We start from the raw sequence: 13,882 nt of genomic DNA, 5'->3' as shown, positions 1-13,882 counted from the left end.
CCCACCTAAAATGGTCTGAAATAGACTTATGCAAAAAGTTTGCTTGGAGCATTTATTGTTCAGGTCTTTGCAACTGCAGTGAGAAATTGAATGTGTTACCATTAAAATCTACCAGTTGAGCCCTATTTCATAGCTGAAAACTGTGGCTCTTAAGTTATAATGCACTAAAAGCCAGGAAGAGGTCAAGGCCTTCAGATTGGGCTTGGCTGGGGCCTTGGCCAGGATGTCAGTACCAGGTACCTGTTTAAGAGAAATATCCTGAAGCAAATAATTACCTCCTTTGCTGATAAGAGGTCCCAGTACTTTTCCAATAGCATAATTGCACTAGAATATTTCATTGGACCATAACTTGTGGAGCATTGATTTATGGATACTTACCTTAACATCGTGCAAACTATTGTATATGTTGGTGGAACCTAATGTTTCTCTAGTTCTGGGTTGGTTGGTGTAAACAGTATTGGTTATTGCATCACTTAATTCCTTTCTCTGCCCGTGCTGTTTCTTATGTTTGCAGTTCAGATTTTGTCCACCAGGTGGCCTTTCTTAGGAAGGAGCTGGAAGAAAGACTCTCAAGGCTTAGATGGCACCTTCTTTTTTCATTCCTTCCTTCCTTACTTTTTTAGGCAAAAAAAAAAAGAAACTATATTTTGATGCAAATGTATAATTTTTACTAGACAAAAGTAACCTTATTTCCTTATGGAATCATTAAGTACTCTTCAGTGGTACATGTATAGTAGGATCCATTACTACTAGACACTTAGGTCTATAACATACAATCTTAGTTTCCTTATATTCTAGAGAAAGCAGAAATTGGTGAATAAAAGTGGATTTATTCATAGTTTGGCAAAATTTCCCCCTGGTATGGAGTTTCTCTTTAAATTCCCTATATTATTCATTATTTCATATTCTATAGGAATAATGAAACAAAAGTTGAAAGAAAACCAGGAAGTATGCACCTATAGACAGAACTGTTATCAGCACTTTGAGATTCCTGGGAGGCATGTCCCCCTCGGTGTTGATACTTCAGGATTCTCAGTTTGGTTTTCACTTTTCAGCTTGCTGTTTATAAAAAAAAGAAGTAACAAAAGTTTGCTTTTAACAAATAGCCAAGTCATGTTGCTATAACCTATAATACCAGCATTTAGAAGACTTGTGATTAGAGGCCAGCCTGAACTACGTAGACAGACTCTGTCTAGAAAGAAAGGAGGGAAAGAGGGAAGGAAGGGCTGGAGAGGTGGCTCAGCAGCAAGAGCACTGGCTGTTCTCCCAGAGGACTGGGTCAGTTGCTGCTGGGTTGACTTACAGCCTTCTGTAACTCCAGTCCCAGAGAATCTAACAAGGTACTCATGTGGTGCACAGTCATTCATACCAGCAAAAGACCCATACATGGGAGAAAAAAATAAATAGGGACATGAGGTTTTAGGTAATGGTGTTGAATGTATTTTCTTGACAGAGTAGGATAGTGAGACCAAAGAGAAAAGAACTGGTATCTGTTGTCACTCCATTGCCAACTCCAGTACCCTGTCAGCTTTCAATATCCTCTGTCATCCACCTACTGGTCTGTCCCATATTACATGCAGACCACCCATTATTCCCATAACTATACTTTTCAAGGAAGAGATGGATTGAGTGTGGATTCTAGAATTTGGACCACGCTGGGTAAGCATCTGGCTAAGTGAGGAGACAGCTACGTTTCTCAGCGAGTGAACATGCAGATGGAAAGTCTGTTTCCAAGGAAAGAGATTGACTGAGGGGTTAGTTGGCTGGAGAAAGTGAAGAATGGTGGGGGTAGGCATTCAGAGTGACAGGAGAGCACTGCAGAGCCAGTTAGAGCATACTGACTGGCACCCGAAGAGCTTTTAATGCAGTACCGCCCTCTGCTGAATGCTTTCTACCTCCTGTTAGAGCATTTCTTCTTGCTCTAAAAATCAGCTCCGGTTTGGTTTTTACCAGCCTCCAAAGTCCTCTTTGGAAATGCCAATTGGCACAAGAAAGTGCTGAACTGTTTACAGTCCCTGACTAAGGTTCAGGGAGGGGATGTGGTTTAACTGGGCCACAAAGCCCAGTACAGGACTCATTTGCATGGCCCCTGACGCCATGTGACGCAGCTGGCTCCTCCTATATAAAGAAGCAGGAGCCGAAATTATCTCTGAGTCTGGGTTGGACTGGCGGCTGTGGAGTTTGTGACATACTAGGTGACACCCCTGGAGCCACTTCCCTTCAAGTCCAGCTTGGAAGTGCTTGCCTGGCTCAGGGTCTGCACTGCAGCCTACTCCTAGCTCCAGGGCTTGACTGCTGCGCCAGAGCCTATCCCTTAGCGGAGCGCCACATCCACTCAAACCAACCACAGCTCCCCGGGAACCCGAATAATGAACACCGAAATGTATCAGACCCCCATGGAGGTGGCGGTCTATCAACTGCACAATTTCTCCATCTCCTTCTTCTCTTCTCTGCTTGGAGGGGATGTGGTTTCCGTTAAACTGGATAACAGGTAACCACTGGCCCTAGCTCGGGTGCTGAAGTGAGCCAGGGAGCCTGCGGGGGCAGGGCTCTGAGGTGGATCTCAGAGCTAGCTAGATAGCCTTGCGCTGGTCCCTGTTCCCCCGCGGTGTAGCATCCTGGGAAGGGGCGGGGGTAGGGGACGCAGGAAGGGGGGTCACCTCCGCGCTGGGATCCGCCGGCAGAGCGTCCCTACGGCTGCTGCGGGGTGAAAAACAGCAGCTGCAGCCGGGAAGGCAGTGGGCCGGCAAGCTAGACAAGGCTGGGGCAGGGAGAAGGCCAGAAGCTTCTGAATCAAGAAGGAATTCCTAGCTAGATTCGGAGTTTGGTAGGTTTGCCCGGGGGACCTTTGGGGCCCTCAGTAGGGACTTCCCCTGGGCGCGCTCCATTGTTTGCAGATCATCCAAAAGCAGGCCGCTCAGGCCGGGGAGCCCGAGAAACCTCCAATCCATTGGAACTCAGGGCGGAGCCCACGCAAGGCTTATGGGGGTTGGGGAAAGTGCAGCTTCCTGCAGGGGCTGGAGGAGGATCTGAAGGCTAAAGTGCCTGGACTTCAGGCCAGGGAAGAAGGAGAGAGGAAGACCCTAGGCAGATGGAGGACTTCGGCCACAGCTATCTTGTATACTTAGAGTGATTAATGAGTGGTTATGTTTTTTGTCTTTGCAGTGCCTCTGGAGCCAGTGTGGTGGCCCTAGACAACAAAATTGAGCAGGCCATGGTGAGTAGCATCACTGCGTCATTGCTGTCCTCTGACTTAGCTGCAGCTTATGTAACTCTGGACAGGTCTAAAGGCATGGACACAAAAGTATTTGGCCAGGACCCTAAGGGAAAATAACTGCTAGCTTTCCATCCTCACTGGAGACCTTAGAGTACAATTAGCAGGGTACTCCCTTTTCACTCCTCCATCCCAGGGCTTTATAGCAGCCTCTGGCTCCCTCCTGAATGGTGCAGGGGGTGAGCTATGACTCTTGAATTTGTCTGCCTCCTGCAGTTGGCAGGGACCAGAGCTCATTGGATGCAGTTGCACTGCAGTGCCTCTGCAGAACCTGGGCTAGGGTCAGGAGTTGGGAGGAAACAGAAAGCAAAGCACCCCACCCTTTTGCTGGCCTGGTTCTGACTAGGTAGAGTTTATACTCCACCAAGCAGCTAAAATGCTGCAGAAGCTTGAGACTTGTTTCAGTGAGAAGCTCTTAGACTGTGCTGTAGAGCTTAAATGTCAAAATTCTCTATCCCTCAGTAGATTCAAAGGTAACTCAAGCTCTGTCCCTCCCCAGAACAAGGTTCCTGTGTCCTGTCTGAGTCGGCAAGACAACTGTGACTCAGGGTACTGGGTTATGTGCAGAGGAGGAAATGCCAAAATAGATGAAATAATAATTTCATATTCTTGGAGAATATTTGTAAAGCAGATTAACAATATGGGGTGCACTATAGGCTTACCGAGATTTGTGCCAGCACTAGGGCAAACTAATAGAGCTCTTACCCTAGTCAGACTTGAAAGTCATTAATAATTTTGAGGGAACTTACCTGGAACAAAGCTGGGCTTCCAACCCTGGTATGACACAAATCCTGCAACTCTCTTGGACAAGAGTCTTAAATGCTTTGGAAAAGAGGGTGTTAAGAATTGAGCTTCAAAGCCGGGCGGTGGTGGCGCACGCCTTTAATCCCAGCACTTGGGAGGCAGAGGCAGGTGGATCTCTGAGTTCGAGAGTTCGAGGCCAGCCTGGTCTACAGAGTGAGTTCCAGGACCGCCAGGGCTACACAGAGAAACCCTGTCTCGAAAAAACCAAAAAAAAAAAAAAAAGAATTGAGCTTCAAGCACAATATACTGTAGGAAGGCTGCATGATGGTGGCATAAAGGCAAGTGCATCAGATTGTGATAGCAGGGTGACCGTGCTGCAGATGGGCCGTGATGGCTAACGAATAGCTTTGTTCCATGGCAGGATCTAGTGAAGAATCATCTGATGTATGCCGTGAGAGAGGAGGTGGAGATCCTAAAGGAGCAGATTCGTGAGCTGGTCGAGAAGAACTCCCAGCTGGAGCGTGAGAATACCCTCCTGAAGACGCTGGCAAGCCCAGAGCAGCTGGAAAAGTTCCAGTCCCAGCTGAGCCCTGAAGAGCCAGCATCTGAAGCCTCAGAAACCCCAGAAGCCCCTGGTGGTTCTGCGGTGTAAGTGGCTCTGTCCTTAGGGTGGGCAGAGCCACATCTTGTTCTACCTAGTTCTTTCCAGTTTGTTTTTTGGCTCCCCAAGCGTCATCTCATGTGGAGAACTTTACACCTAACATAGCTGGTGCCAAGAGATGTCCCAAGGACATGCCCATCTGGGTCCACTCCAGTGACAGACCCCTGACCAAGAGCAGGTCTCTGGAGACTGAGTTGCATGGGGCCTAGTAACCCCAAGCCAGTGAGCCTGTCATGCCACCGAGCCCTGGGGCCTCCCAGGGCCTGGGCAACTTAGTTACAGCTGGCCAAGGAGAAAGTAGTTTTGAGATGTAATGCCAGTGTGCTCCAGAAAGTATAAGGGGTCTGTTTTTTCATTTCCATGGACATCTTCCACAGCTTCACCTGACGACTGTTCCTATGAAGAAGCCACTTGTGTTTTAAGCAGAAGCAACCTCTCTCTTCTCCTCTGTCTTTTCCAGACAGGGGCAGAGATGGGAGAGATTGAGCCAAATCAGCCTTCTGTTGGTTAATATTGTATAATGCATGGCTTTGTGCACAGCCCAGTGTGGGATTACAGCTTTGGGATGACTGCTTATAAAGTTCTGTTTGGTTAGTATTGGCATAGTTTTTCTATATAGCCATAAATGCGTATATATACCCATAGGGCTAGATCTATATCTTAGTGTAGTGATGTATACATATACACATACACCTACATGTCGAAGGGCCTAACCAGCTTTGGGAGTACTGACTGGTCTCTTATCTCTTAAAGCTAAGTTTTTGACTGTGCTAATTTACCAAATTGATCCAGTTTGTCCTTTAAATAAGACTAGAGATATAAGGGAGGGAGAGGGAGAGGGAGACCAGCCTCACCATGCGGCCACAGATGCCTTGCTGCTGCAACCCTCCCCGATCTGTCCACTGAAGACGTGAAGTCCTCTTTTGAATGCCAAACCCACCATTCATTGGTGCTGACTACATAGAATGGGGTTGAGAGAAGATCAGTTTGGACTTCACATTTTTGTTTAAGTTTTGGGTTTTTTGTTTTTGTTTATTTTTTGTTTGTTTGTTTGTTTTGTTTTTTTGTTTTTCTTTTTTTTTAAGTTCTTGTGGGAAACTTTGGGATTAATCAAAGGATGAAGTCCTCTGATAGACGAGAGACGTAAATAGTTTGATCCCTTTGGGGCCTGGAAAATGTACCCAGGAAGCTTGTGCAAGGAGGTTCTGTGACAGTGAACACTTTCCACTTTCTGACACCTTATCCTGCTGTATGTCTCCAGGATATGGATTTGGATTTTTCAAATGTAGCTTGAAATTTCAATAAACTTTGCTCTTTTTTTCTAAAAATAAACTTGGTGTCTGCGTGCATAAATGAACTGGGTGACACCTGGTAGAGGCAGGAGGTTTTGCTAGTCCATCCAATATTTGTTGGCTACCTGGTAAGGGCCAGACCTATGCTACATTCATGATCGTTTGTCATTCACATATTCCTTACATGAAGAACACACTTGTGTTCTTCTATCTCACTGTCCCCATAAAGAAAGCTGAGACTCAGCAAGTTTAAGTAACTTGTCCAGAGTCACACAGCTCTTAAAAAATTTGGACTCAACCTGGTAGCCTTCCTACTCTGTCCTGCTCTTTTATATGAAAGCTACAGAATGAATGACTATTAACACCCAACTTTAACTTGAAGGGAGATGTGGGAAAGATAACACCCCAAGAGTGCTCCAGAGAAACAGGCAGGGTATGCTTGTGAAGGAAGAGAGAGGAGTCAAGTTAACACAGGTGGGCCTCTTCCTGCTTCTGAAGTGCTTACCACAGACTGCATTTTAATAATCCACTTGGAGCTCTTGATCTTGACAGAGAGTGTTTTGGTGGGAAAGGGGAGGAGGTAGTGTGAGGTGGAAAAGCTACATTCTTTTAGTCTGCTTTCCCAGCCCCACCCCCAAAAAGATAACTTCGAATGCCTGCCTCTCGATTAGTCCTCAGAGTTCTCTTTACCAGCTGTGTGGGCAAAGTCTATTCCAGCTTCCCTCTGCGCCTCTTAAGGGCTACTGACTACTACTTTCCCTGTCTGCATTTCTCTGCACTTTGACCAGCTGATGAACATTTACTGTTTTCTTTTGACAGACTCTCAACTGGACATATACTACACTAGGCCAATTCTGAGCCTCATGTGTTCCCAAGGATCTCATCCCATGTCAGTTATTTCATTTAATCTGGGCTTCCTGTAGAACACACAGCTATCATTTGGACACATGCAGTTGAACAGAACTCTATCTTTCTTAAACCATGATCGTCAAAGTGACCAAGATGACATGGCCCAATTACTGCCCAAATTAATTCAAAATGATGTGCTTCTTTCTCTGTCCGATTAACACATATTAGCCTTCTTTTCCAATTGTCAAAACTTTAACATTAAATACCTCTGCTTGCTGGCCACCTGAACTCCAATTTTCCTACCTTATTTCAGCCGTGCTAGTCAGGATGTCAAACTCTGTGTACACCTGTCAGTTTGGTCCGGGTATACAGAATGCATAGATTCTGACATAGATGCCAAACTGAGGCCAGCCCCCAAGCAGCCATCCCTCATCTTAATCCTCATTTCCAAGCCCTTCCCCTTCCCCTTCCCCTTTAAAGCAAGCCGAGGGATTTTTGGACTATTCAGGACACCTATCGACTTCACACCCCTATGTGAAGCTGAAAAATAGCAAAGGAAGGTTTATTCCATAGTGTCATATGATTGAGGGTGGGGGCACATGTGTGATTAGAGTGTGGTGGTACATGTCTATTACAATTTCAGCACCTGAGAGGTGGAGGCAGGAAGAGAAGTTCAAAGACAACCTAGACTACATGAGACCTTGCCTCAAAAGAGAGGGGGCTGGAGGAGAGGAAGAGGTCTGAGGGGGGATGGGCAGAAAGTAGCCCACCAAACCGTCTGGTCAACAAGCACTTTCTGTACAAGAAAGGGGAAAAAACTTGTCCCACAGTCACTTAGTGGTAAAGAGAACAACTTTGTTCCCTAGGCAACCCCGCCTAAACAGAGACAAACACTGCAACCTCTGAGGCCACAGCAGTTACTAGAGCAGATAAGAGGAACTTTAGAGGTTTGTTATTCACACACAGGAGCAACTCCTTGTTATTGTTGCTCCACAGAAAACCAGCTATGGTGGAGAAAGGCAGAGAAACATATTGTTTGTGGACTTTCATAGCTTTTTAACATCTGGTTTCAGCTAGTTGCTTCAGACCCAGATACAAGGAAAACAAAAACAAAAAAAAAAAACAAAAAACCAAAAGCTGCAGCAGTAATCCTCTGGGCATGCCACCTTGCCGGGTGACCTATGATCTGCTGTCTCATTGATCCTCTTCTAGGCAGTCCTGACACGACCAAAAGGATCACAAAAAACACTACTCTGTAACCCTACTGAAGGCAAAGCCCTGTGTTTCCTGCCCTTACAAAAAGGCAGTTCCAGATTAGTTCCATTTAACAGACTAGAAAACTGAGAGCCTGAGAGCTCTGTGCTGCTCCCAGAGTTCCCATGGGTCTCAGGAGACAGCAGATTCTCTCCACCCCCCCCCATGTCAAAAATACTCTCAGAACCCCTCAGAGCCATGGTAGTAGAACTTTTAATCTTTACTGAGAGGAAGAGGGAAAAAGAGAGGATAAGGGAGAAAGAAGTATAGAATTTAATGTGGCTTTTAAAAGAATTGCTTTCATTTGCCCTGAAAACTGGAGACATCCATTTGAATACTAAAACAGTAATGCATATTCTAACTAGCTATGTTTACACACACACACACACACACACACACACACACACACACACACACACACACGCTCACTCACTGGGACTAGATGATTTACAGAAAAGGGCTGCCTTGGGTATAAGGAGCAAAGCCCCCAGGCTAAGGACAAGGACAGAGGAAGTTGCTCATGGGAGAGAGGCCTCCTGGAGACCCAGTAGAGACTGAATGGAGGAGTAGACAAGGTCCACTTGCCCCTGGGGTGTAGAAAGAAAGACAAAAGAAAGCACACAGGAAAGAAAGTGCAAGTGCAGGGCCCACTGGCTCCTGTGATGTTTTGAACAGCATCCTATTCAGGAAACCTTTGCCATCTAATCCTACCTCTTCTCCTGGCAGGCTAGGAATTGATGGGCCAATGACAGAAACAGCTCAGTCCCTGGGGAGATGTGCAGAGAAACCCACTCAGGCCTAGACACTGAACTTTTATGTCACATACCATTATATATATATATACATATACATATACATCTATACATATATATCTCCTTTTAAATTTTTCTCCACAAACCTATGAGGTATATCCTACTAAGATCCCTGTTCAGAGACAGTATAGCTCAGTGATAGCATACCCAGTACAAATAATGAATTCCCTGGGTTTAATCTCTAGCTGCAAACCCACCAATAATAAATGTTTTCATTTTACCAATGAGAAAATGAGAACACTAAGTAAATTACAGAGAAGTTAGGCCCATTGGCCAAAGTCATACAGTTAGTGTGAGGCAAAGCCTGGATCTGGAGGAAGTGAGACGGATGCCTGAAGAGATAGGATAAACAACCTCAATAGTTTTCTTAATTTCTCCCTTGTAGTGTAAATGCTTCCCATTCCAATAGATGATGGCTATAACTTGGAGAAGTAGAAAGGAAAGGACACCAGTCCAAACTAGCAGACGTGACCATAAAAAAAAAAAAAAAAAAAAGATCAGTGAGTTGGCTGGTGTGGACCTCTTGATGACCACTGCTGCTTGACAAAGTTCCAGTGTATCAACATCACAGATCACATTCCCTTGCCAACGCCACATCTTCCCTTAGGGATCCGAATCCCGCTGGAACTGGACTTTAGCAGTTGGGGAAGGATGGGAGTGAACAGAAAAGAAAGGAAAGGGGAGGGTGGGAAGCTGGCTCGCCTGGCCCGAAGCCAAATGCCTTTAGATAGCATCTATCTAAGAGATCTCAGGAAAGCTTCTGAGCTAGGGAAATTATGTGAGCCAAGAATGATTCTGGCAGCTGGGGAGGCTGGAAAAGGGAAAGGCTATTATGGTAGGCCTGCTGCTGTTAGAATCCAGGTGTGAGGTGCTAAGGGCCAGCCTTGTTGAGACTTGGTTGAGAACAGAAGTCAGAGTAAGAAAAGGATTTCTCAAGTGTGATCTGTAATCCACCCCATACCAGGACTCCCTGGTAGTTCCAAGTGCAGATTGCAGCTCCGCTCAGGAAGGCTACTGAGCCTGCATCTTTCACAGGTGCATGTTGCTGGTGACTCCACACTATGGAAACCGTTGAGGAGCTACCAAGTGAAGAGTTAGCATGGCCTAGGAGCAAACTGAGCCAGGTAGAGAAGAGAGAACGAAGCAGTCTAACTCAAAGATGCCATGGATGCTGATACTATATGATTTTACATATAGAAAATTCCCTGCCAGTTCAACTAGTTTTTTTTACTACTGTAACTCAAGATGACAGAGCAATCAAGATGTATCTGCCTCCACGTTCTGAATGCTAAGATCATAGATATGCAATGCTATACCCAGCTTTAACCAATTAAAAATTAGTCATTTTATGCATATGGGTATTTTAATTGTATGGCTGTCTGTGTACCACATGTGTGCCTTGGATGCAAGAAGAGGGTGTGGAGTCTGTGGAACTGGAGTCACGGACAGCTGTGTGCTTCAGTGTGAATGCAAGAGACTGAACCAGGGTTCTCTGGGTCAACAGCTAATATTCTTGCGGTTGTGCCATCTCTCCACCCCTGTAATCACTTTTCTTTTTAGATGAGGATGTTTGTGCTACTCCTAGACCCAAGTCATTCGCCCTTCCTCAAGATTCTGAAGCAACTGAGACTACAGGTTTGAGCCACCAGGCCTTACTTAATTTTAACCAATTTAAAAAGTACTGACCACTGGTGTTAAAAATCTTCAGACGGGTATGCAACCATCACCAACACATCTCCAGAGTGTGGTCAGTATCCTAAGTTGGCAGACACTGTGTCCCCAGGAAACACTCCCTCCACCTTACTGACACCCCGACATGAACATGATGTCTAGTAGATGGAAAGGGTTTTGCTGGCAAAAAAAAAAAAAAAGGTGAATTCCAATTTGCATCTCCAGCTGAGCTAAGCATATTTGCATATGGAAAGATCCTGTAACTGTGTGAAGTCTGGGCTGAAGCACAGATGTGCCCGTGTCTGCGTGTCATCTGAGCTGAAATGTTGTAGTCATGTGAATGGGCATAAGCCACCACCTCTGGGAGAAATGGCTGCAGAGGAGGATGAACAGAAGGCAGAAAACCCAGGAAGGAAGCAGGCTGGTTGTGAAGCAAGAGCAGGGGAAAACACTTATGTTTTTGGACCACCTCTCAGTTTTACCCTTTGGTCCATTCTTTCTGATGTTTCTTCTTCAGAGGCCTCCTTATTATAAGCCCTGCCAGCCCATAAAATTGAACACATCCCTAAAGGTCACTTTGAGAAGGACTGAAGCCACTGCGGTATTCCAGGAAGAGATAGCCAGGGGCTCTGAGTGACCATCCTTCCTTGTCTTTCCACAGCTAACTATATGACTGTGGTTTGCATTGGCTTCTTTAGCCCCCAGTTTCACAAGCTGCAAAAGTAGGTACTTCCATTGGATCCTTTCGAAACCCACTTGCCCAGTAAGCCCCAAAGACAGCTGTCTGGCTGTAAAATTTGTATGGATTACCAATTTGCTCTAGGGACCTCAGTTTCCCTTCCAGCCTCTACTTCCTATTCATTATATCAAGTTATCAAGTTTCTCAGTTAAGATCTCTTTAGAGCTCTATGCAACCCTTCATATATATGTGTGTATCCTCTTTCTTTCTTTCTTTCTTTCTTTCTTTCTTTCTTTCTTTCTTTCTTTCTTTCTTTCTTTCTTTCTTCCTTTCCTCCTTCCTTCCTTTCCTTCTGGATATGGAGCTGAGGACTATCCTGAAGTTCTGACTCTCCCGTCTCTACCTCCAGATGTTGGCATTACAGGTGTGATTCACCATGCCTGGTTTATGGTGAGTGGTGCTGCAGAGTGTCCTAGGCCACTTGCTTTCGCCCCTCACTGCATCTTCTAACAGCACATATGACAACTCCCTGAGCAATTATTATTGCCTAGAGACGGTACTTATATTAACTTTATGCTCGCATCGACTAGGTTCTAGACTACATGGAACAGTGAAGAGTATTTTGGGGAGAGTTCGGGATAGATATATTTTAATGACCTCCACAATACCAAGCATGGTGGTGAAGACCTGTAATCCTAGGACTTGGGAGACAGCATGGGCTACACAATAGACTCTAAACTAGCCTGTGTTATACAACCACACTCTGTCTCAAAACCAAACAAAATAAGAAAAAACTCTATTACATGGCTCAGCCTCTGCCTCCTGAGTGTTAGGATTAAAGGTATACACCGCCACACCCAGCTATTCTCAGGATCTTAAATATCATTCCCTTGTCAGTGGCTCCAAAATCTCTCTGTCCAGTTTCAGTAATTCCCCCTTTTGGAAAGAGGTTTGCAAGGCTTTCCTTCTCACTTTCTTTCATGTGTTTTTATAAGGACAATGATATCTAGAAGACCAAAATGGATGTGTTGACTCCACACGGATGTACACCTCCACAGTCGTAGATCCCCAACTGGACAGCTGTTCAAGTTCTGCTCCTACCTCCACCACTCATACACATGTATGTATGGGGAGAAAAGAGAGGAGAGGGGAGGAAAGGGAGAGAGAGAGAGACAGAGACAGAGACAGTGACAGAGAGACAGATAGAGACAGAGACAGAGAGACAGAGAGAGAGACAGAGAGACAGAGACAGAGAGACAGAGAGAGACAGAGACAGAGAGACAGATAGAGACAGAGACAGACAGAGACAAAGGCAGACAGAGACAGAGAGAGGATGCCCTTCTCTCTAGCACTGTAGCCTAAGGTACCCTCTCAGACAATGGGGCTCCCTGCTTCCACGCTGGACCCTGTCCATCCCACAGAGCAGCTACATGGACCTTCTTAATGCCAAATCAGATCGCGCTGTTCCCTTACCTTAAGCTTATCAATGGCTTATCATACTTAGACTAAAGTCCAAACTCCTTCCCAGGGCACACAAGTACTACATGATCTAGCCTCCACTGACCTCTTTAGACTTCCCATGTGCCACTTTGATTCTCTGGCCAACCTCCAGCCCCACTGAGCCCCCTCCTTCCCAGTTACTCCTCACACAGTTTGGTATGTGCTTCTCTGCAGAATTATCCAGGAGTCTGGCAGCCTACTTTGCTTATCACAAGGTTACTTAGTTCTCTCTCTCTCTCTCTCTCTCTCTCTCTCTCTCTCTCTCTCTCTCTCTCTCTCTCAATCTCTCTCTTTCTCTCTTAGATTTTTGCTCACTACCTTCTGCAAAGAAATGTCCCCCATTGTCACGTCTTTCATGGCACTTATCCCAATCCCATGATTTATTACTTTGTTTGTGCCTCATGACTTTGAAAGCTTTCCTTGATCAGGGCACCTCGAAAACAGAGCTTAACACGGTATGTGGCACACACCAATTGATAAAGAAGTCTCTGGGTGTTTTAGATACTTTAGCCAGTGATGGGAGGTTGGGCAAGAAGCTTTTTGATAGAGGTGGGGTGGCAAATATGTCTCAACGCTTTTCAAAAAGCACAGGGAACCTGGTCTGTTGATCGTGTCAGTTATGAATTTCTTGTTCTGTCAACAACTTCTAATTGAGCTCGCTCTATAAATCTGTCAAGCAACAGCAGGCTCAGCACTGGGAATATGCTGTTGTAAGCCTAAGAGATAAGGAGGAGGGCTTCTTAAGGGGTTACTGCCAAGGGAGATCACAGATGTCTGTGCTGTTATCCTAAATACTCTGTCGTTTCCTCCCATCTTCATGTTTGAACCTAGAAAACTTCTGCTGTCTAGAGGTCAAGCCACATCTCTCTGGAAGGCAGGGTCAGAGTTACTAGGATTGGCTCTGCCTGTTATAACAAAAACAGCAGCCACTATTGTATTTAAGTGATAGTTTACTTATCAATCTTGTAATAGAAGTCTGAAGGTAGGCAGCCTAGAGGGGTGGATACAGCAGCTCTGTAAAGTCACCAATGACTTTACAGTAGCTAATTGTTTTATTGTCTAAGATGGCTGTTCATGCTCTGGCAAATCTACCCACAGCAAAGGCAGCAAAAAGGGCAGGGAAAACCACACCTCATTTCTGAGAAC

The 13,882-nt window shown here is 45.5% G+C and overlaps 1 protein-coding gene across 4 annotated transcripts in view; it reads left to right on the top strand.

The window, feature by feature from the left end:
* Positions 1–6,011, top strand: part of Tsc22d3 (TSC22 domain family member 3) — a 61,253-nt gene extending 55,242 nt beyond the window's left edge. For 2 of the 4 annotated variants that reach the window (XM_028767459.1, XM_028767462.1), the window contains exons 3-4: positions 3,166–3,217; positions 4,440–6,011. In XM_028767459.1, the coding sequence (XP_028623292.1) occupies positions 3,166–3,217; positions 4,440–4,670 (283 nt within the window). In that variant the 3' untranslated portion in view covers positions 4,671–6,011. Of the gene's footprint in view, positions 1–2,164; positions 2,492–2,692; positions 2,828–3,165; positions 3,218–4,439 lie in introns of those variants that run through there. The other 2 variants (XM_028767460.1, XM_028767461.1) reach the window with 2 other exon arrangements.
* Positions 6,012–13,882: the final 7,871 nt, after the last annotated feature.

This window comes from Grammomys surdaster, unplaced genomic scaffold, assembly GCF_004785775.1.
Source record: "Grammomys surdaster isolate TR1022 unplaced genomic scaffold, NIH_TR_1.0 173, whole genome shotgun sequence".
Taxonomy (NCBI): Eukaryota; Metazoa; Chordata; class Mammalia; order Rodentia; family Muridae; genus Grammomys; species Grammomys surdaster.
The sequence above is the reverse complement of the archived record's forward strand: the minus strand, read 5'-3'. Positions and strand labels throughout refer to the sequence as shown.